Genomic DNA, 24,941 nt, shown 5'->3' with positions numbered 1-24,941 from the left:
TAATTTGAGAGCAACATTACCTCTTCTTCTATTTTTTCTTCATTTTATTGACCATTTCAGAAGCTAATAAAACTTGTTCATGAATGATCCTACCTTTGATATATGCATATTGTTGTGGAGATATTAGTTTCACTATCAGAATATTCATTCTTGTTGTCATGATTTTAGTAAAAAATTTGAACAGAACATTGCTCAATCCAATGGGACTGAAGTGACTTGCTTTCTTTACTCCTTGACATTTGGGAAGAAGTACCAATAAATTAGAACTAAGTCCTTTTGGTATGAATCTTCTTTTCCAATAAAATTGAATTGCTGCTATTCAGTCTTTATGAATTATTTCCCGGCAAGTTCTGTAAAAGATGCCATAGTAACTGTCAGGACCAAGAGAGATACCTGGATCCAATTCAAATACAATTCTTTTAATCTCCTCAGCATCAGGAATAGCATCCAGCATTGCTTGATCAGAATCAGTGACAGCTGCAGGAATGACATTCAATAGGTCATCAACAATACTAACTTCTTGATATGCAAATTTTTGCTGAAAAAGTTGGACAGAGCTTCAGCAAATAATGTTGCTTGTTGTCAGAAATAATGTTTCCATTGCCATCATCAAGTTCACTAATTAAATTCTTTGCTTGCCTCAACTTCATTTTAGTATGAAAATAGTTTGTATTAGCTTCTCCTTATTGTACCCATTTTTCTCTTGACTTTTGTCTTAGTAGAGTATTAGCTTGCACCTCCCTGTTAGCATGTTCATTTTGAGCCTCCACTAAATTAGTGAATGCATCTTCATCATGAGGATGACTATCAGATAATTGCATTCGAGTTTGAACTTTTTCCTCTGCTTCCTTTATTTTAACTTGAACATTGCCAAACACACTCCAGTTCCAGTCATTAAGTACTTTCTTCAAATTTTTTATCTTCTGCATAAAGATGAAAGCATGATCTCCAACAACAGTATTTGACCAGCATTCATTTACCACAGATAAAAAGGTTGAATGATATATCCACATTTTCTTAAATTTTCTTGGACTATTAAATGGTTTGGGAATGTTAGCACATGCACCCAAAAGTGGTGAATGATTTGATACTATTCTCAATCCAACCTTGTATCCCCAATCTCCATGTAAATCCAACCATTGTTGGTTAAAAACTGTTCTATCAAGTGTGCAGAGTATTCTGTTTCTACCTTGTTGACAGTTAGACCATGAGAACTGCAATATTGTTTTAGGAGCTTGAATTAATTCACACCTATCTAAGCAGTTTGAAAAGTCCAACATTGAAGCTTTATTTGGAGGTTTACCACTAATTTTTTCATCTTGTGAGGTGACAGCATTAAAATCTCCTAAAAAAATCCATGTTTTTTTTTTAAATCACTAATTATTTCCATCTCTGACCATAAGAATCTTCTTTGTGTTTTTTTTCACATGAGCATGAATACCAGAAACCAAAACATCACCAATGCTAACTGTTATCATTTGACTAGACATGGATATTACCTGAGGAGTATAAATACCTTTATTCCAAAATAACCATATGTTACCTTTATTATTTGAGAAATAATTATGAATTACCATGCACTCCATTCCTGGAAGATTCAGTTTATTGCAGAAAGAAGCAGACACTTAATCTTTGGTTCTACTATCCAAACTAATGAAGGACTAAACTGATTTACTAAAGACCCTAGTTTATCCTGAGCCCTAGGTATTTTCAGGCCCAGGATATTCAAAATAAGATCATCATTTAACAGGATGAGGATTCTTAGAACCCCTTTTTCCTTGATTTTTCCTGAAATTGTATTTATTGTTAGTAGGAGCAGGTTTAGTTACCTTTTCTGGACTAACTGGATTTTTAGAGGTAGATGAAGAAGCAGTGTTGGAAACCATTTCTTTTTCTACTATCTTGGACCATGAAGTAATATTAACTGCTTCATTTGAAACTTGACCTGTCTTCCCATCCAAAAATTTGATAGTGTTATTAAGTGAACTATTTGCTTCAGAAATTTCCAGAATTCTGGGAATTTCCATAATAACAGATTCTGCATTTATTTGACCTTCTTCACATTCAAGTGCACTAAATCTTCCTGTGTCAGTTATTATGGCTTCAGTAGTTACATTAATAATTGGTATTTCATGAATGGTATTGACTATAGAATCTTCACCTTCACACTCTGACTTGTCACAGATATCAAAAGGAATATGATTATGGATAGCCTTTGGAATTTGTTGCTGAGTGTGAACTGACTTGATAGAAGGAGTTGGTTGCTGAGGAGCTGATGTTGTCTTGATATGATTTGAATTCTGAGACTTGCCAACTGAATTAGCTTTGATTTTTTTCTACTCTGCATTCAGTGATAAAATGACCAACTATCTTGCAAGTAGAGCAGAATTTTGGACATACTGGAATTGATATGCTTTGAAAGAACCATCATATTTGGTACCAATCCAAATTTTATTTGGGATAGTTTAGCAAAATCTACATCAACAAGAATCTGTTACTTGGTGTTATTACTAATGTTAGTGATAGTAATATGTTACTCGTTACTAAGGATCTTTGATGATTTTACATTTCGGATTTCTTATATAAATTTATATGTATTCATGCTCATTCAATAAGCCACTAAAAAACAAAATAGGCATTTATGCAAAAATTTGTGTTGTGCGATAAATATAAGATTATGAATAACAAAACTTGTTGTGCATTAACCATTTAACACAATTTTTGAATGTATATGACATATTTGACCAATATAAAGAGATTATCTCATCGTCGGTTTCTTAAAACATATGGAAAATATTTGGAAGAAAAGTTAAAGCAAGTCATTATAAATGAACTCCAAAATCAACCCTAACTCTTCTTATGTTGTGTACTTGTATTTTCAAGTGTATTGTATGTTCTTTATAAGCTCGTACTAGAGGTTTTCTTATAAAACTCCCATAAAGCTAGTCCTTAGAGCCCTATTAGGATTGTGTTTTCGTAATTATGCTATAAAATTACACTAAAAAGTGTGACAAAGCTTTGTGAGAATCGACTAGGTTGTAAACTAAACATGGACCTTGTCAAATATGTTTTTCCTCCAAAAATTGATATAAGAATCTGTCTCGATTACTTGAAAATACCCAATGGATTTTTTTTCATGTGTGTTTTGCTCAAAAACGTGGAAAACTCGTTAAGACATCTAAAAGCACAATGACAAGGTCTTGGGAATCGATGGACCTTAACGTTTTTGCGACTAGAAAATCTTTATTTTTTTATCAAAAAAAAATATTCCTAGAGGAGTGGTAGAGGACATTCTTGTGCAGATTGATAGCTTTGTTTATCCTGTGGATTTCATAATTCTAGATGCATAACCTGTGGCAGACCCTAGTGGCCAAATTCATATTATTTTAGGACGACCTTTCTTAGCAAATGCTAATGCGATCATAAACTATAGGAATGGTATTATGGAACTTACTTTTGGTAGTTGGAAAATGGAAGTGAAGGTTTGCACGTTCTCCTACAGATTTTGATAACCATGAAACTGTTTGTATGATTGATGAAATTGTTCATGATACTTTCTTGCAGAATCATCTAAAAGATCCATTAGAAGTATGTTTAACTCATTTTGGGCAAGATATTTTTGATGATGATGTTATTTGTGAAGTCAATGCTTTGTTAGACTCCACCCCGCTGTTGGACATTATTAAATGGAAGCCCAAAACTGAACCTCTAGTTCTGTCTGAATCTCGACTAGCTCCATCAGTCGAGAAAGCTCCGACCTTGACTCTTAAGTCATTTCCCGACACTCCAAAATATGTTTACTTAGGCTCTGAAAACACTTTACCTGTTATTATTGCTTCTAATCTCACGCTAGAACAGGAAAGTAGGTTAGTAGATGTCCTTAGAGAACATAGAACGACTATAGGTTAGTCCATTGCAGATTTGAAAGGTATAGTCCTAGCGATTGTATGCATCATATCTACTTAGAAGAGAACTCTAAAACATCTAGAGAGATGCAACGTAGGCTAAATACTTACATGAAAGCAGCGATTCGTATAATAGTTCTCACATGATTCTTCAGACTGCAAACACTTTGATTCCTTTTCTATAAATAACAGGACAACAATGACCGCAAATGCGATGACCACTTCCATTGATTCGGCAAACGCCATATGATTCAAACACATTACATAAACAGAGAGAAAACCAAAAGATTAGATCGACATAGAGATGTTTTTAAATATTTTTATACAGGAAATCACAAAAGGAGATAAGAGAAAGAACGAGTATTCTTGCTAGATTCAGTAACAAAAAACCGGGCGATGACTCAGTAACAAAAAATCGGTCCTTTCAAAACAAAACAAAAATTCGAGTCGTCATCAGTTAAAATTTAACTTTATAAGCTTAGTTGAGATCATAGAATTGTATTATTTTAAAAAGATTATTAAATAGTTGTATTAATTAATGGATTTTTCAACTGCATTATATAAGACGAAGTACGATCCACAAATACGCAATACCTGCAAACCCATGTATATATATTGTGTTTGTTCGATTGCATGTTACTCCCTCCATCCTAGTTATATATGCAGAATTTTCAAGTATCTTAGATTAAAAAAAAGGTTTCATAATTTACTTATTTTCCCTAATTTATGCTTGACTATTTCCAATAACAAGATTTAACAAATCAATTTTGAAGATACCCATGCATCATAAATAAAGGTACATATGTCAAAAATAGGATTTCCGAATATAACTCCTCGTATCTAGTTGGACAAGCAAAAATTCCTCCCCCACCTGTATAACTTGGACAGAGGGAGTCTTAATTTAAGTAGTGATTTTATTTTCTGATGATTGTGTAACAATCTTGTAGTTATGACTCATGGATTAATTTTTTCTATTTTAATTTTGTGGAACTGTTGTTAAGATTTAGTCATTCATCATAAGTAACCTTTTTTTAATTTGTGATTTTTAAATTTGAGAAGAAAAAAAAGAGGAACCCTTTCTCCTCTCATCGTTTCTGAAAAACCCAACAAGTTCAACTAAGACCCATACTTGGGATAAATAATCTCTACCACAACTTAACTACATAGGCATACCCCATCCAGGAGCATCGTTTAGTTAATTCAATTGGTCGGTTCCCTGAAGATGAACAAATCAGGTGAGTTGTTGAAGTTAAACGGAACCATAATAAACACTGGATTTCGGCACTAGTAGCCTATCTAAAGAAACACAGCTTAGAGAAATAAAAAAATTATTGATATTACTATGTAAGCTGAAGAACACAACAAGATGGAAAAAGGAAAACGTAAGATGATGTTTTATGTTGATAATGAAGAAGAAAGTAGTCTCCGTAATCAATTAGCCTAAGTATCAACATTAAATTTTATTTATTTCTCTATCTCTATTTATGATCATCATTTGTTTCTGTAAAATAAACTTTCTCTCCCGTTTATCACTTCTTATCAAAACTTTTTCTACTTCATCAATCAGTGATAAACTTGATTTAAATCGCCCCACCGCCCCACTCCAACAACAACAACCACCAACCTACATGGATCTAGTGATTACCTATCTAACGCCGAAAACTGAGAACCCAATGTTTAAGGCTCCACAAATCCCCGAGTTGAACCTTTACGAGTATCATCCCCATGATGTTTTGGGCAATTTTTATCATCAACTTCATATTTTGTAGATATTGGTTGATTTTTATCTATATGTTTTTTACTTAACCTAATGTAAGAATTTACGAACAACAGGAAATCTTGAGAGAAGCGCTTATTTTTATACTCCAAAAAAAAAATTAATTGAAAAAGGAAGTCATACAAATCGCAGTATAAGGAGAAACTCTGCATTCTGGCATAATTCCAGTGGAACAATCCCAATAAAGGCCTTAGAAAAGGCCATCGCAAACAGAAACAATTTTGCTTGCTATATTGGGAAAAATAAGAAGGTACCAAAACTTCGTACTGGATGAAGGAACTTGTGTTGTCTTAAGATGACAAACAGAGTTTGTAAACTAATAAAATCTTTATAAAATAATTAAATATCCTATTGTCAAGATCTTAACCTACTCAATTATATTTTTCTTAAAATAACTTAATGCATAACTCTATTCACTAGAAAAAGATTATAATTAAACAGCAACAACTTTTAGAATCCAAATTTTAATTGGCAATGTTTTGAAATTTTAATATATTTTATTCTTACTTAGAAAAAGGTGAATATTATCATATTTAAGGAAAAAACATAAGAACTTTTAGAATACCAATTTTCTTTTTAAGTTGTTGTTTTAGTTATAGTTGTTTTTTTTTTTTTGCAAGTGTTATTATGTGGTCGTCTGCACATCAAAATTAATTTTACACTTAATATTTATTATGAAGCAATGGTAAGAAAGATCGTTCCTACGGAGAGGTGTCGGATTTTTATGTGTTTCAATTTCCAATTTAACCAATGGGGGATTTTTCTGATTTAATCTAAAAAAAACTAAACTAAGAAGAAAATAAACACGCAAATCAAGCAAGTGAATATACTGGATAAAGATTTCATCTTCAATTATATACAAGTATTTGAATGAATGATTAGAATTCAAATTTAATCACGTATTATCAAAATCCGTAGAGTACCATAGGCGCAAGAATACTCAGCAAATTTCCCAAATCATCACACTTACATATAAAATGATGCAAGTATAATTTCTACCTAGAAAATAACCTAATTGCGCTAACAAATTCAATTCCCAAGAAGCATTACGATTGGTGAAATTAGGATAATCAATGCAATTGAAATACATTGCGCAAATAATTCAACAAAGGTCAAATTCAACATATGATCACAAGAACGTATCACTACAATCTGTAATCATATCATGCTACTTATATTCAAGGATTATCATTTTTACGTATGGAAAACACTAAATTAGTTATATATATATATATGTGTGTGTGTGTGTTAGAGAATTACTCAGTTGAACTACTAAGTGTTAGTATGTCAAGGTTTGTTGTCGTATTTTAGTATCAAAACTCATAAGTCGCTTTATTAGATTACTAGAGTCAACTTTGTTAGGTTATACTAGGAAGTTTAGAAATATTGAGACATATAAGTATTACTATGAAGACCTGAAGATTCTAAGGACGTATCGACATCAACGATAACACCATCCTTCCACTGAGGTTAGTAATACATGACTTGACTTGTTTCCATTTCTATATCATAATCTTTCAAGTCTTTTCTTATTGAAAACTCAACATGCGGAGTTATATATGTGAAAACTTTTATAATAGACTTGATCATCATATTGTGATCAAAGTGTCAACGAACAATATATCAATAGTGATAAGCGCTTTATATTGGAATATTTATGAAGTACAATGCTTGTGTTTAGGACTTCTTAACTGTGATATTAACATAATCTTTGTAACTCGGTACTAGATTATGTGGTGAACATAGGTTTGATTTCCTACCTAGAAAACTATGTTTAATTACATGAGTTTAAGGAAGTAGATATACGAACCTGTTTTTTAGTCGAAAGGAAATCAAAAGGATTGAAGGTCCGATTTTCATAGAAGATATTAAGTTGGACTGATCTTAACCTATTTAGGAAATCATAGTAGAACTGATCCCAATAGGCAAAACCAATTTTTTCAAGTAATGTATAGGGTTTGGTCGATTTGGAAATTGGGTTTCAAAAATATGAAATTTCAAGATCTCGACATAATGAGTAATTTGAAAATGTGCTGAAATCTTATTTCTTAATTATTCAAAATTATTCCTTGATACTCAATGTGAGATCCCAAAGCGAAATAGTAGAGTGTATTTTTGAGATTTTCGAAATTAATATGTTTTGTTTTACCAGCAATCAAAACATATATCTGAAAAGATATATTAGTTTAGTATTACCTAATATTGAGTTGTACATGAAGATTTTGGTTATACAGTTGGATATCGGTTGGAATTATACAAAACCGAATTTAGGTGTTTTATTGCATATCTTAAGAATATTTTCGATTATGGAAATTCTTTGGTGTCCAAACTACATTGGTCTATAAATAGTGAAGTTTATTCTTCTTACAAACTTATCATGAGCCAGGAAAACTTCATCTTTGTCGTTTCTGGTGTAGCTGACTAATAGTACTCTCGTAATATTATCATGGAGATGAGAATAACCTAGTTAGGCGAAATCTATTACGTTCTCTAGTTTAAAGAATTCTTTGGGATCAAGAAGTATCTACTAGTACGTTAGTGAGAAACTAGAATCGTATTTTTATTTTAGTTTTCAACTATTGATTTGATTGGATAACGATTGTTAACTCTTGATTGTACCTTGTTTGATTATTCTTGAGAGCCTTCTCTTCTGACATAAGGTCACTCAAACTATATGAAGGGATTAACGTTCACTTGTGATGATCCATTGTTAACAGACTCTGTTCCGTGCATGATCGATCATAAGTCAAGAATCAAGTTTGTTATTGTGCAGGTACAAAACACTATTGAAGATTTGAAGACAATAACATTTTTTTTATTAGTTTCGTATCTTTGTGAATTGCTTCGTGCACATACTTGATCGGCCGGGATCCGACTAGATCTAGTTTATCTTTTGATAAAATTATTATCGCTAGTTGTAATTTATATCAACAAGCTATCATTTGGTGGTAATCTTCAGTATCCGAATCTGGTAGTTCTATCTGACTTGATCTGGTTAACTTGTTTAATCCATATCTTGGAAGATCTAAATCCGACAAAGGAGTTTAATTGATTTTAAAAAGAAAAACCTTTATCACGCTCAACATACATATCTTTGATTTATTTCCTTAGATAGGAGAGTGGTTATCAAACAGATTAGTCATTTACTGTTTGGAAGACGGTTGAAATGGTTGAGCTTAAAGTCTTCATAGAGTCTGAAGCAACTTAAGATAGTAGACTCTATCTTAGGATTCACTTGTGTTGGATAGATGGTTGTAGACGCAGAGATACTGAGGAAACTAGGTAACTAGGGGTAATTTACTTGGTCTCAACTACATGGAGTTGGTAGTGTCTTTGTATAGCGGCTTAATTCTGAGAGTATTCAAAACTGGACTAAGTCCCGGGGTTTTTCCGTATTTGCGGTTTCCTCGTTAACAAAATCTTGTTGTGTCTTTATTTTACTTTTTCGCAATATTAATTTTGTTTTAATTATAATTAAACGTAAATACATTGTACGTTAACCCAAAACACTTGAGTTGATCCCTATAGTTGTGTTCGGTTTCGAACCAGAACTATATACCTTGTGGTTGCTATCTTCTTAACAGTTTATGTCTGTAGTAGATCATGCAAGGTATAGGACTTATAGGTTGATATCGAAAAGATTGTGATGTACTTGGTATCCTCATTATTTCAATTGGTATCAGAGCAGGCAAACACAGAAAGATCTAACAATTTGTGTTTGGTGCGACCGAAGTAACCTGTAAGACTGGAATCTAAAATGGTTATAGAAGAACGAATCTGATAATTGTTCAATTAACGTAAAACAAGATATTGAGAGTTTTGAATTAAAACTTGATGAAGGCGTCTCTTTTAAATCAGTGTATGAAGGTCTTCCTGATATCACCTCATGTGAATCTACTAAACAAGTTATCCTTGTTGATAATGTAGATACTACTAATAACTACGAAATAGGCCTACAAAAAAGTTGGATGAAATTTCCGATGACGGTAATTTAGAAATTGATCGAGATGTATAAGAAGATATCTCAGAGTACTCTAAAACTTTTCATAGAGTTTGATATCCTTGTTCATAGAGTCAAGAGACGGTGATTTAGGAATTTTAAAGGATTAACTTCTTCATAGAGTTTGATATTTCAAGATCAAGATTTGGGTTCGTGCAACCATTGTTTCCTTGAAATGTACTTCAGTTGGATTTAGGATTAATTGTGTGTGTCATGTAATCATTTTTAGTTCAAGTATATAATCATAAATATGCTTCACAAACAGATTTCCTTTTGTCAGTTCTCTGGAACCGGCTAGTTCAGGCCCCATCGCTTATTCTCTTGCTTCCGCTGAACCTCTCCTCCACCTAAAAATATAGGCCCACCTATCCATATTCACTCAGGCCCATTATGCAGTTTGTCTGTCAGCTACTCAGAACCGACGAGTTTAGGCTAGTATTTAGATATTTTTGTCAGATCCTTAAAACCGATCATTTTAGCCCCACCTCCACCAATTTATTAAGAGATGCCAAGGAGAGTAGTAGCTAGAAAGCCCATGGACATTGTTTTGCTGGTGGATCAGGAAACAATAAGGATACATTGTTCTGCGCAGCTCTATTAATTAATCACTGCGGTCACAATTTTGTGACCGGAAGCTGTAGGGAAGTAATATGATGGCGAAAGAACCATATTTGATGGATATTAGGACTTGTAATGTGTATTTCTTTTAAAGTTCCAACAAACATTGGCTTTAAATCAATGAATTTTATCATACTACGTTAATTATGTTTCAATTCAATGAAATATCTTTAATCTTCATCAGAGTTTAAATGACTCGAGGAAAGCCGCTATAATAAAGAAAACCCAATTCAGAACACCAGTAGTCTCTATCAATTACTGTATCAAAATAGTTTTGTATCCCATTCATTCATTCAATCTGCCTCTTATACAAGATATACAACCCTAGAGTTCGACCTTACAATGGACTGTCCATAACAGTTGAATCATTGGACTGTCCATCACAGTGGAATCATTGGACTGTCCATAACAGTGGTGATAACTGTGAACTGAGACTGTGGTCTTGGGTCTCAAACTGAGACTGTGAAGATGGGTCTCAATCCAAGAGTCTCGAGCCCATAAATCTAACTCTCCTAATACCCTCCCTCAAGACGGAGCATGGAGGTCACACATGCCCATCTTGGACATAAGAAACTGAAACTGAGCTTTCCCTAAAGATTTAGTAAAAATGTCCGCCAATTGCACTGTTGGAGGAGTGTAAGAAGGCGTAATAAGCTTCTGCACGATAGCATCTCTAACCAGATGACAATCAACTTCAATATGCTTTGTTCGTTCATGAAAAACTGGATTCTGAGCAATATACAAAGCCGATTGACTATCACAGAGAAGACGCATTCCATGTGGATGATGAACTCCCAAATCACCCAGTAATTTTTTCAACCATTTTAATTCACACGTCGCCGCTGCCATAGATCTATATTCCGCTTCAGCTGACGAACGAGAAACAGTATGTTGCTTCTTAGTTTTCCAGGATATTGGAGAATACCCAAGAAGAACAAACCAACCCGTCAACGAGCGTCTAGTTAAGGGACAACCAGCCCAATCAGAGTCACACCATCCTTTCAAATTAAGACCACTATCAGAGCGCAACAGAATTCCTTGCCCAGGATTCTTCTTCAAATATCGAACCACACGAAGAGCCGCTTCCCAATGTGCTATTCTCGGCAGTTGCATGAATTGAGACAAAATATGAACAGAATACGCTAGGTCTAGCCGAGTCACGGACAAATAGATTAAACGCCCAATCAATCTTCGATATTTTTCCACATCCGTGAACAAATCTCCTTTGTCCAAAGAAAGACGGTGATTAGTTTCCATTGGAAATTCTGCAGGTTTTGCACCTAATAAACCTGCTTCCATGATGATATCCAACGCATATTTACGTTGACACATATAAAAACTTTGTGCACTCCGTGCCACCTCCAAACCCAGAAAATACTTCAATTTTCCCAAATCTTTCATCTTGAAGCATTGTCCCAAGTAACGTTTGAATTGATCAAGCGCAACCAAATCATTACCCGCAACAATCAAATCATCCACATAGACCAAAACATTAAGTTGGGTTTTTCCCTTAGTCATGATAAAAAGAGAATAATCAGAATATGATTGCCGAAACCCATAATTCTTCAAAGCTGCAGACAATTTTGCAAACCAACACCGAGGTGCCTGCTTTAAACCATATAAAGATTTTTTCATCCTACACACCATATTAGACTTACCTTGAGAAAATCCAGGTGGTATTTTCATATACACTTCTTCTTCCAAGTCTCCATGAAGAAATGCATTATGTACATCCATCTGATGTACTTCCCAATTCTGAATTGCTGCCACAGCTAGGAAAGTCCGCACTGTCGTCATTTTCGCCACTGGTGCAAATGTCTCATTGTAATCCAACCCTTCTACTTGATGATTCCCAAAGATCACCAGTCTAGCTTTGAGCCGCACCAACTGTCCATTCTCATCATACTTCTCTGTGTAAATCCATTTACTACCAAGAGCTTTCTTTCCCGGCGGTAATTCTTCTAATTCCCATGTTCCTTGTTCTTCCAAAGCTCGTATTTCTTCTGCCATTGCCTTACGCCATCCTGGATACTTCATGGCTTCTTTGAAATTTTTAGGCGCAGACCCAGCAGTAATTGCTGCAAGAAACTTTTTATGAACTGTAGAGAATTTATCACAACTAACATAATATGTCAAAGGATACGGCGTACCTGAGGATGACGATTGTGGAGAGTGAGCATGAGATGGACTATTTTGTCGTACAGTGTGCGTTACAAAACCTTTGAGCCTACTAGACGGAATCTTCTGTCTCCTTCCTTTACCCATACTAGCGTCCGTCACTTCCTTCGAGACCATAGGGTTCTCAGTAATATATTCTGGGTTCTCAGTATTATCTCAGGGTTCTCAGTAATGTCTTCCGGGTTCTCAGTAATGTTTTCTGGGTTCGCAGTAATACCTTCCTGGTTCCCAGTAATATATTCTGGGTTCGAGTATTGTCTTCTGGGTTCTCAGTAATGTATATTGGGTTCTCAGTAATATCTTCTGGGTTCTCTTGCTGCACTATTTCTTCATCATCACTCCAACACACGTCATTATTAGCCTGAACTGTCTCAGTTGGCTGATCAGGTACCCTAGATATGTAAGGAAACTGATGTTCATGAAACTCTACATCCCTTGAAACTAAAAATTGTCTCTTGTCTAAGTCATATAATTGCCATGCCTTCTTCCCAAAAGGATAACCCAGAAAGACGCATCTTCTTCCTCGACTTGCAAACTTATCCCCTTTACTACTTTGATCATGTGCATAACACAAGCAACCAAATACTTTCAACTGACTATATGGTGCCGGTTTCCCAAATAGAACTTCATATGGAGTTTTGTTATTTAGAACCGGTGTAGGCGTACGATTAATCAAATACGCTGCTGTCAAAGCACATTCTCCCCAAAATCTGATCGGTAAATTTGCTTGAAACCTCAAAGCTCTTGCCACATTCATTATGTGCTGATGTTTTCTCTCAACTCTTCCATTTTGTTGAGGTGTTCCTACACAGGATGTCTCAAAAACTATTCCATTAGTCTTAAAGTAGCCACGCAATGCATTAAATTCGGTTCCATTATCACTTCTGACAATTTTGATTTCTTTACCAAATTGACGTTTCACAAGCGCAATAAAGTTAAGAAATATTGTTGCAACCTCAGTTTTGCTTTGAATTAAATAAATCCACACACCTCTTGAAAAATCATCTACTATTGTCAAAAAATATTGTGCTCCAGAAGACGAGCACGTCTTATAAGGACCCCATAAATCTATATGAACCAAATCAAAACTACAACTGGATTTGCTCAAACTACTAGCAAAACTACTTCTACGATGTTTTGCACGTGGACAAATATCACACGCATCATTATTTTTCTTCAATAATCTACCCAGACCTGGTAACTGTTGTAACACTTTCTCTGATGGATGTCCCAATCGCTGATGCCACAGCTCATACGTATCTTCACTCACCGTAAGCACTTTAACTGGAGGCACACCACAGAACATATATAGTCCACCTCGTCGCTCACCCACTCCAATCACCTTCCTCGTCAACCGGTCCTGTATAAGACATAAAGTGTTAGTACATTGAACATTACATACTACCTCATCAATGAGTTGTGTAACCGAAATCAAGTTACAAGTTATCTGTGGCACATAAAGCACATTGTCCAATCTCAAACCACCAGGAAGAATAACTGTTCCTATTTTCTCAGAGTGAGCATATTTTCCGTCCGGCAGTCCCACTGAACATGCTCTAATATTTTACATTTATCATATCTCTTTACACGTGACATGATTTGTAGCTCTGTGTCTATAATCCAGGATGTTTGATTTGTCTTACCTTGGAGTTGGGAACTGATTTTTCTTGAATTTAAATATTCAAGAACCTGCTGAACTTGACTTGTGCATGCCTGTCAGTCCTGATGCATCTCCTGAAGATCCAGTGGCAGGATGAGATGATGCTGTTGCTCCCGAGATGTTCAAATTATGCGCACGTATATTGTCTTGTCCTCTACCTCCTCTGTTGTTCACAAAACCGGCACCAGCACGTCCTCTACCACCAGCTCTACCACCAGTTCGGCCTCCTCGACCATATCCTCTTCCACCTCTTTGTCTGTCACCCCACCATTCCGGGTATCCAATCAGCTGAAAACACCCTTCCTGTGAGTGCCCTTCTCGGCTACAATGCTTGCAAAATTTGTTAGGATCATACATATTATTGTATGGACGCTGATCTGACTGAACCTTGAACGCCATAATATTTTCCTGTGTCTGAGACGACACAACTCCTTCCCCCAATTTTAGACGTTCCGAATTAACCACAGCTTGATAAGACACATCTATAGATGGCAGTGGTTCTCTTGCCAGTAATTGTTCACGCAGGGAGCTATACATGGTATCCAAACCAATCAAAAAATAGTGTAAGAAATCTTCTTCTCTCAACGTACTAACCTGTGTTGCAATGTTACACGTGCACTGGCCACAGCTACACTTTGGTATCTTCATGTACGTCACCATCTCATCCCATATCTTGTTCAATCTCCCATAGTACACTGCAACCTCCTCAGTTTTCTTCTGTTTGCATTCACTTAAGGCAGCTTTCAACTGGCAGATCCGAGTTCCACTTACAACACAAAATCTCCTCTTCAAGTGCATCCATAACATGCTCGCATCATCATAATCCCCCAACGTTGATCTAATATTTGTCTCCAATGTATTGCTGATCCAAGAGACCAGCATCGAATGCACTGCAATCCACTCCTCTAACTCCTCAGGTTCTGTTGGTTCTTTGATGGTTCCATCAACAAAACCAAATTTTCGTTTGGCTATCAATGATCTTCTCACTGCTCTAGCCCATTCATCATAGTTTGCTCCCTTTAATACAATAGGTGTGATGATAATCCCTGGTCCATCACTTGATCCCAGATGATATTCTGGTTTCTTCTTTTGCATGTTGTTTTCTACCTCTTTTCCTCTTTTAGATGATTCTGTATCATCCGCTATGGTTATTGTTCTAGAGTTTATTCGTGTTAATCAACTCTGGCTCGTGATGCCATGTTAGATTTTGTAAAGCACATATATCAAAATAGTTTCGTATCCCATTCATTCATTCAATCTGCCTCTTATACAAGATATACAACCCTAGAGTTCGACCTTACAATGGACTGTCCATAACAGTTGAATCATTGGACTGTCCATCACACTGGAATCATTGGACTGTCCATAACAGTGGTGATAACTGTGAACTGAGACTGTGGTCTTGGGTCTCAAACTGAGACTGTGAAGATGGGTCTCAATCCAAGAGTCTCGAGCCCATAAATCTAACTCTCCTAATAATTACATCACTCGCGAGCTACTTTTGAGATTACAAACTAAAACAAAAACAAATCCACCACGTTTGTGAAGCATGATAACTGAATGGTTCTAGGTTGAATCTGATTTACTTTTCTGTATAAAGAAAATCCAGATTGTTTTGGTTCTCTAGCTAACAAGCACAATCGCAATAAAACCTCAGTACTAGATTGGTCTGGTAAACAGAAATTAGAACGTTTCCAGCAGCTGAGAGCAACAAAAAAAAAGATTTTGAAGTCTGTCAGACAACCGCACGACCACCAAAGCAGGCCAAGGCTAAGCTGAGAACGATCATCTACAGCCATAGGGCCTTAGAACTCAAGGATACAGAGGTATGAGCCTATAGAACAGATCCTGTTCAAGTAAGGTCGTGTCCAGTTTCCAAATTTCAATCTCTTTAAACCACACTCCATTTCGCAGTGTTGTCGCTGTGGGACCAAGAAATGAAATGAAACGAAGCGAGAGCCTAGAGTAGATACTTCTGAATCCCTTTCGCAGAGAGAAACACATATATACAAGTTAAGAAGGTCGCAGGTTCGAGACTCGCATCAGCAGTTCTGTTTGGTCTGTAAGAATATTTCTATACACAGAAATATTCCATTGGACCATGTAATAACTTTGGTTGATTATGGATTATTGCTAAATTATGGCGGTTATCATTTATGGGATTGTTTCCTAATATCTCTTCTTTTATGGACGGTCGAGATCTAATGCTATAACTAAATCCTAGGAACTTGGTCCTCCTTCTACCTATAAAAGGGACACAATAACCATTAGTATTAGGTTCGAGAATTTACAATTCATAACATAAGAGTTGAAGAAGGATAAACCATGACCTCCACAAGGTATTACGGCTACTACTAGTTGATCAACGACGAGCTACGGAATAACGTTATAAGGTATTTCTTATAAATCATTTTATGTATATTTATTGTGTGATTATCATGAAGTTCAACAATCCTATTTAACGTATCTATAAAATTAAAACTTATAGTTGGCATCTAGAGCGAGTGTTTAGAACTCGTGATCGTCCGTTGATGATATGCAATAACGTGCTATTTTATGTTTATAACTATATTTACATCAAGTTCATTTCACGGCCATGATGTTGTATTAGTCTCTCTGTTCGTAAAACCTAAATCGAATTATAAATTACAGATAAAAGTTGCGGCTGTATTAGTGATTAGGTTTCTTTTGTCTCTTCCGTATGTTTGGAAGACAAAAAAGAATATCATCATGTGGGCTTGTGGGAAGTGGACTAATAATAAGTATGTGGGCTAATGATGATAGTAGTCGTAAGTTAAAAAATGGATTGTTTTCAGCATGTGAGTGAACTATTAAATAATTAAATGGTTAGAATTGTCCATCCTTTTCCTCTTAATTAGCTAAGATATGAGAGCCATAATGTTTAATGGGGTCGTAGCTTATATTCTTCCCAAACTTTACCAGATTGATTATTTTTTTAAGCAAATAAGCGATGGAGTTTGTGCGATAATGTAAAGGCATGTTTTACTTGTTTAAGAAAATGGGATCTTGAAACTCTTTTAGGTTGTGTGTTTAAATAATTTGGTTCTTTGCTTAAATGGTTCATTCTGCTTGTTTCATTTTATTTTGGATAGTTAAAGAGGTCATCTCGATTGTATCTCATCATCTGACCTTGACTAAATGGGTTTTCAACTGATCTGGTTCTGATTTTTCACGATTCAAACATAATTTAATTTTAAATTTATTAGTTATGGGACCATGTTATAAACAGTTTCGTTCTATAATTAAAACCAAATTTAAATTATAATATTATGAAGGTGGTCTTTATCTAGATAAATGTAAGCTAATCTTTATTACGCTTCCGCTTTATCGAAACACTGAAACGTTTTCTTATTGAATTTCATTATAAATTTATGATCAGAACCATTTTTGACACCATTAAATTTGTGTGTGCATTATGATATGGTTTGTGCGTTCGTACGTTATGTTATAGTTTCTTTCATATTATTGTTTTTTCTTTGAATTTTATGAGATTATATTTGAAATTATTATGTGACTCTTTAGTTATCACCACAGTGATACTAGAGTGTTATATCACAGTATAATCATAATGTTACTATAAGCATGAATTTGCAAGCCGTAAAGTATAGGTTTTGCAGTCATCGACATCATGTGATAATGTCATTATTTTAGTTGATTGGCTATCACCATAGCGATGTCAAATCACTTCTGGACATGATCACAATTTTTTCAAATGCTTGAAATATTGTTTTTATTAAATATATTAGAACAGAATTTACCCAATGTTGAGGGTGTCTAGTGTCATTATGTTTCACTTTTCTCCCAATGTTGATGATAATTTCAATTGTACGTATAAAACTATTGCGCTTTAGATTCTTAGGTCATAATTCTTTAGTTATCACCACAATGATACTAGAGTGTTTTGTCTTAGCAATAATAATAATTTTATTGTAAGCACGAATACGCCAAGCCGTGAAGGCAAGGTTTAGTAGTTATTATGGCATTATTTTTGAGTTGTTTGGCAATCACCATAGTGATGTCATAGAATTCTTCCAGTCATAATCGTTATTATGTCAAGTGCTTATAATATTATTTTGCTTAAATGTATTAGAACAACAATTATCCACGGGTAATTTGAGTTCACATGTTTAAGATAATATTGAAGTGTATAATATCTGATCATATATTATAGTAATTAAATAATTCGCACATGATTTTACGTTATTTCTTAAAAGTGCATAAAAGAAAATTTACATAAATTAACTCATTATCGAGTTGAGTAACCCATTATGGATTTTGGTTTTCAGATCTTCATGAATATACTATTATGTTGTTTTATCAAAAACTTATTGCATTCTCTAAACAGAATTGAGGTTTTATTTTTGGATAAATTACTCCATATTTGTGAAAATTTATGATCTTCATTGCCTATTCTAACACCCTTCATTTTAATCCACTATTCCTTATTCATCATGATTTTTAAGCTTGCATCAAATTAAACTAGTGAGCATCAAAGAATTTTTCTTCAATGAAATTTCATAATTGAAACATACTTATAGATTTGCTCAATGCTTGTTTTGGGTTAATAAAGGTTCGCCATGTTTGGATATTTTTTCAATTAAAGGGCATTGATGTATTCATAATATGTATGCCATGCTTTTGAATAAATATTTGTGATTAATATTTTGGGGTTACTCATAAATGTTTTATATTCGACTAAATTTATGAACAGATCAAGTATGTACATATCATTGAGTGGGACTGTGCAATATCACAGGAAAAATTAGTGTGATATTTACAATTGTACATGTTTGCTGGGTACTTTAGTTATCACCACAATGATGCTAAACTCTTATCTCGTAAGTGTTGTATATTTTGAGTCCTCTTAGTTTGATTTAACGATTAGAACAATGCTGCTCACAAGTAGTTTTGGTTCACACGTTTAAACAAGCATTAAGTTTATCTAAATATTTCATATACATGTAAAATAATAGCCACCCACAGGTGACTATTATTCCGATGTATTAGGTTGAACATTAGAATTATTTGAGTTTGTTAATACATGATAGGACGAGATTCTCCTACAGGTGATTCTAGTTGTGGTATTAAACAAACATAATGTTGTTTGTATGAGAAGATAAAATATGTACTGATGTTTTTCATGTCTCACATTATTCCTTGATAAGGTTTTACCCACAGGAGAATCTTATTGAAGGTATGTAATTGTTGTAAGCTTAATTGTCATTTATCTCTAATATAAATTTCAGCTTTTGTTCTTATTAATTGTAGATTATGATTATTTTGTAGACTTTTAATGGTCCAAATTTTGGAAGATAAAATTGTTTATCACCTGATGATTTTTCACGTTATTGTGTAAATTTATCGATTGCATCATGAATCTCAATCCATGGATGTTTTATCGAACATTCATTATTGAAATTGAGAGGCAATTATAGATAAAGTGAAAAATTATAAAGTCTGACAAAGGTGATGAATATTGTGAAAGGTATGACAAAATAGGATAATATCCTAAATCTTTTGCATAGTATCTTCAAAAGTTTGGAATTGTTGCTCAATACACAAGACCAACTTATCCTTGGCATACTGGTGTACATCAAAGGGCTAAATCATACTTTTATGAAAATGGTTAGAAGCATGATGAACCATGCATAATGGCTATACATTTGTGAATGTTTGTTCTTTCTGTAACTGTGTAATTTAAATAGATTTCCATTAAAGCAGTTTCAAAGACACACTTTAGACTAGAAAGGCTGGAAACCTAGTTTAAATCACGTTTAAGTTATGGTTGTTCAGTTGGAGGTGAGGGCTTACATTCCAAAGAATGAAAATTGGATTTATAAACTATTATTGGTTCATTGGTTTTCCTAAATAATCCAAATGGTATTCTTTAACGTTCTAACCGTATGAGACCTATTGAAACCGAAAATATAAATTTGTTAATGATGGCATAATCAGTGGGAGTACGTGGATATATCTGTTCAAGAAATCATGATAATGATCCCTTTATTTAAGATTTCTACAGGTATTGTGAATCTTCTCATCATCAGAATGTTAGATAATGAAAGACCACAAATTACTGATTCAATACTCCATAATATAACTACTGCCAATAAAGAAATTTTTTGATAACAACATGAACCAACATTAAGAAAGTCTCAACAGATATGGAAAGAAAGTTATTCATGTTGTTTCAGTGATTTTCTTACAATAATTTATTACATTTTGATATGGAACGGCAAAGACTCGGTTTTCGGTTTACAAATATTATGTGTAATAATTTTGATTAATTGATTGATGCTATGTGAGTAAAAATCATTGGTTGAAAGTCAAGTCTCGGATATTGTTTAATTGCTCGAAAGACACAAATCATTTGTAAGAAAGTGGGTCTTTCTGAGCTAATACGACTGTAATAGCAATTTTAAACGGTATAAAGCAAGACTTATTGCCAAATATTTTACTCTGAAACGATGCATTGATTATAAATAAGTTTTTTTCTCGTGTCAAAGAAAAACTTATTCAGAATTATCATAGGATTATTAGTAGCTCAGTATGACCTAAGAGTTGCATTAATTAAATGTGAAAATAGCCTTTATTAATGATAAATTTTAGTCTACAAATTTTAGAAATCAAAGTATGAAATTTAAGCAGCCTCCCATAATAGTATATGAAATTCAACAAAACTATAAATGTTTCAAGTTTTGGATGAAATTATTACAGATTTATGCATATACCTCAAGATCAGTGGGAGAAATTCATACTCTTGGTCTTGTATGTTAAGACATACTACCTACGAGTAGGGATCTTGACTTTATGCATATCTCTTTATGCATATCTCTATTCTGTGATAGTAATATCATATGGATTACACAAGCTCTCATATAAGGCATATATCGAATATTCAAGGAATTTTGAGATAATAACATATTTAACAGATTTTATTTCATGTTGGATATAAGATATAAATTTAATCTTCATTACGTCTTAATTCTAATATGAAACTTATAACAAGTTGTTCATATGTTAACTAAATGCCTAAAGAATCGAAGAACAAATTACAGGAAAGCTTTCAAGAATTTTGAGATACTATTTTAACTTATGTCTTATAATTAGTTAGCAAACCCAACAAGATTTGATTGGGTTTTCAGACTTCAGTTTTTGTGGATGTATGGATTCTATAAAGGAAGAATCCATTAATACTAGTCCCACAATTGAGTTTGAATATTTATGACTGTGATACTTAGAGACTTAAGGTTTGTCTCTACATTGCTGAAATTTATCGTCTTAGCTTCGCAGCATTAAAGCACGATATGTATACGAAGGGAACAAAACACATGAACCTTGAGAATATATGCGTGAATTAGGTAATTCAGAAACAATTGTTTTTTTATTTATCGCTTAAGCACAATTGCATTCGGAGATGCATTTAATGAATAATTATCTTTTATGAACTCTTAAGAAAAGATTAAAATCTCAGGTCTATGGGAATAATTGATTATTGAACTCAGCTAATTTATGTGCTTACTTTTGGACACTTTTTGAGCTCTTATTAATGTTATTCTGAATTATTTTTGTATCCATGTTTAATATACACTTATGTGAATGGATGAATGTTAACAAAAATAGTCTTTCGTTTGAAGACATCACTGGACCATTATGATATCCCAATATTTAAGGCCTGATTAAGTAAGTTGTTTGTGTTGTGGTGCATGGAAGGGAACATGTTGATAACAAGACAACATGCCACCGCCATGACTCGCATAAGTGATTTGCTTGGTTAAGGTATTATGTTTAAACCATTAAATTATATTTAGCAATTACGCGCGCTTATGTTTTCTACGATTAACCATTATATATATTACCTCATGCATCAGTGGGAGAATGTAAGAATATTTCTATACACAGAAATATTCCATTGGGACATGTAATAATTTTGGTTGATTATGGGTTATTGCTAAATTATGGCGGTTGCCATTTATGGAATTATTTCCTAATATCTCTTCTTTGATGGACGGTCGAGATCTAATGCTATAACTAAATCCTAGGAACTTGGTCCTCCTTCTATCTATAAAAAGAACACAATAATCATCAATATTGGGTTCGAGAATTTACAATTCATAACATAAGAGGTGAAGAAGAAGAAACCATGACCTCCACAAGGTATTACGGCTACCACTAGTTAATCAACGACGAGCTAGGCAATTCTCATAAATCATTTTATATATATTTATTGTGTGATTATCATGAAGTTCAACGATCCTAACTAACGTATTTATAAAATTAAAACTTATATGGTCTTCCCCCAATTGCACACGACTGTGAAGTCTGAAGAAACTAGGAGGTACATAAGCGCATTATAGAAGACCCGACTACATCCCGCAGACAAACAATACTTTTTGTGTAGGCTACGGCGTCTAAGTTATTATCAGCTACTCTACTGAATACCGGGGCCATCAGTTCTTGACTTTGTGTATCGTAACAAGCCAATCCTTTCCTGTATTTCAAATAAATCTTCTTACTTCTTATGCACAAGGATTTGATATCAATATCTTCAAGATCAATACGTTCCGTATCAAAACTATAGCTTTCGATCCATGTAGTTTTTCTGTCGTCATTTTGCATCTTCCATATGCCTACCACTCCACAAGAGATATCGTGCGTCATAAGACAAAGACTCCTATCTAGTTCTACCAAGAACGTTGTGTAAGCGCCTCCACGTTCTGTCTTCTTACCATCAGGTGCAGGAATCAATCTGAACATCTCTGATGCGACATCGAAACACAAGATGTTTTGATTTTTGATAGCTTGCCAATATATTGATCCTTCAACAAACACTGGTTCCGGACGCAACTCAGGATCCCCTAAATCTGGGTGAGGAAAGCTGGGTTGGTGTTGGATTTTTCTCCATGACATGGTGGTACCTAACTCTAAAACCTCGCATCCCAATGAAGAGTTAGAAAAACATCGTTTCAGTTGAACCACTTTGTATACATTCTTTTTTGCGTCAAAGCCAAATCCACATGCGCTTGCCTCCTCCTTTTCTTCTTCAATCCGAGGTTTCGGAAGCTCTAGCATCTCCTTGGTAATGGGGTTCAACATAAGCAAAGGAAACTCTGTATGAAAACATAGCAAACCATTGCAGGAGGTGATTTTCAATATCCGATCCGTGGACACCGATATCCCAAACTTCTCAGTTTTGGTCTCCTTATTGAATGGGACATCTTCGTATTCCCGCAATGAGTTTAAAATCGTCAGATAGTATTGTTCAATATAATCCGAGTCATGGATGAAAACAATACCAATGGACTGGTTATTTGCTTTGTGATGATCGTGATGTTGTTTCACGAAACTAGGATCTTTGATTAACGAACACCAATCCTTGCATACACCCTTGAAACTTAATAAACACTCCGCGGCACTTCTTAAGAGTATTTCATGGATGAGGTGCGAAGGAAGATCTTTCGGGATACTATCTCTGAAGAAATCCCTGGTTATAGGTTGAGAATGACCATTGTTTATTTTAAATTTTTTAATGGGATGAGAATTCATCACTAGTGAATAGTTAGAAAAAGAGTTTGAGAACAGCCGAATACAAAATCAGCTATTTAGCGAGGGATTGATATATCTCTCGTTCAGGGGCTGAAATTCTATAATTCAAGTTCCGAAAGGAACACAATTTTCTCAAAGTCCCGTTTCCTTCTGGGACTATCCTAACTTTAGAAAGAACGTCTCAACAATTTCTTTTTAGAAGCCCATATCTTGAACTTCCAAATAAACTTTAGGGTTGGAAGAGAGTTGAAGAATTGTATGAGCACACCGGCAATCCAAAAAACCGAAGATTGAGAAATTTCACATTTGGATTCGACTACAACAAAATAGATGTGCGAGGGTCTCCCAAAATTAGAAGAATGGTTACCGACCATCATCTCAAAGCTTCCCGAGGTGTAAAACGTGCCGGCCTGGCACAATCCGGCACACGAAGTCGCGTGCTTCACGTGCCATGTGCCGTGCTGGGCTGTGTCAACGATTTAAACGTGTTGTGCCGTTTTGTGCTTTACTAGTCAAAATCTACGCATAACACAACTCATAGGCAGAGCACGTAACGTGTCGTGCCGTGCTGTGTCGTGCTGCCACACGTAATATAAATAATTTGAGATCACTTGATGATATACATTAAGTCGGACATTATCACGATATCTAAATAGACAACATGTGAGTATTAATAGGTAATGACATTATAACAATGATATTTCCAAATATTTAGGTATTATATGTGTTGTTATAAGAATAAGCCGGTATAAAATGTCAAAAACTAGATAGAATAGTAACTCTTTTGTAAAATATACAGAAAATGTGATGTATTATACCTTGTTATATTATGTATTTGTGCATGCTATGACGTGCTTTCTTAACGTGTTGTGCAGGGCTGGGCCACGTGCTAATCCGTGCCACGTGCTGTGCTGGGCTACTGTGCCCATTAGTCAAACCCAACACGTCCCATTTAACTAACGTGTTGTACCGTGCTGGGCTAAGTCACGTGCTGGGCTGGGCTCAATTTTTAGCGTGCTGTGCTGAGCGGTGCTCGTGCTGGCACAACCCAATTTACACCTCTATGGCCTAGGATGAAAATGAGTAATTCAACATATTTATCCCTTTCTCATCGTTTGATGTCTGAATGGTAAGATGTAATTTGTTTAATTTCAGGTCGAACAATTTTGTAGCCTATGGCGAATATGTAATGGGGAATGAAGGTTCATGCACACGAGAGAATATATAGAGTTGAAA

General features: G+C 34.6%; 1 protein-coding gene across 1 annotated transcript; it reads right to left on the bottom strand.

Annotated features, from left to right (window-relative positions):
• Positions 1–22,490: 22,490 nt before the first annotated feature.
• On the bottom strand, positions 22,491–23,705 carry LOC113279740 (F-box/LRR-repeat/kelch-repeat protein At2g27520-like). Its single transcript, XM_026528410.1, has one exon. The coding sequence runs from the start codon at positions 23,703–23,705 to the stop codon at positions 22,491–22,493; it is 1,215 nt and encodes a 404-aa protein (XP_026384195.1).
• Positions 23,706–24,941: the final 1,236 nt, after the last annotated feature.

The sequence above is a fragment of the Papaver somniferum genome, chromosome 5 (genome assembly GCF_003573695.1).
Source record: "Papaver somniferum cultivar HN1 chromosome 5, ASM357369v1, whole genome shotgun sequence".
Classification (NCBI taxonomy): domain Eukaryota; kingdom Viridiplantae; phylum Streptophyta; class Magnoliopsida; order Ranunculales; family Papaveraceae; genus Papaver; species Papaver somniferum.
Note: the sequence above shows the minus strand (reverse complement) of the source record. Positions and strands in the feature narration are given on the sequence as shown.

Coding starts and splice junctions, on each gene's coding strand:
- LOC113279740 (XM_026528410.1), bottom strand. CDS start 23,705: ATGAATTCTCATCCCATTAAAAAATTTAAAATAAACAATGGTCATTCT.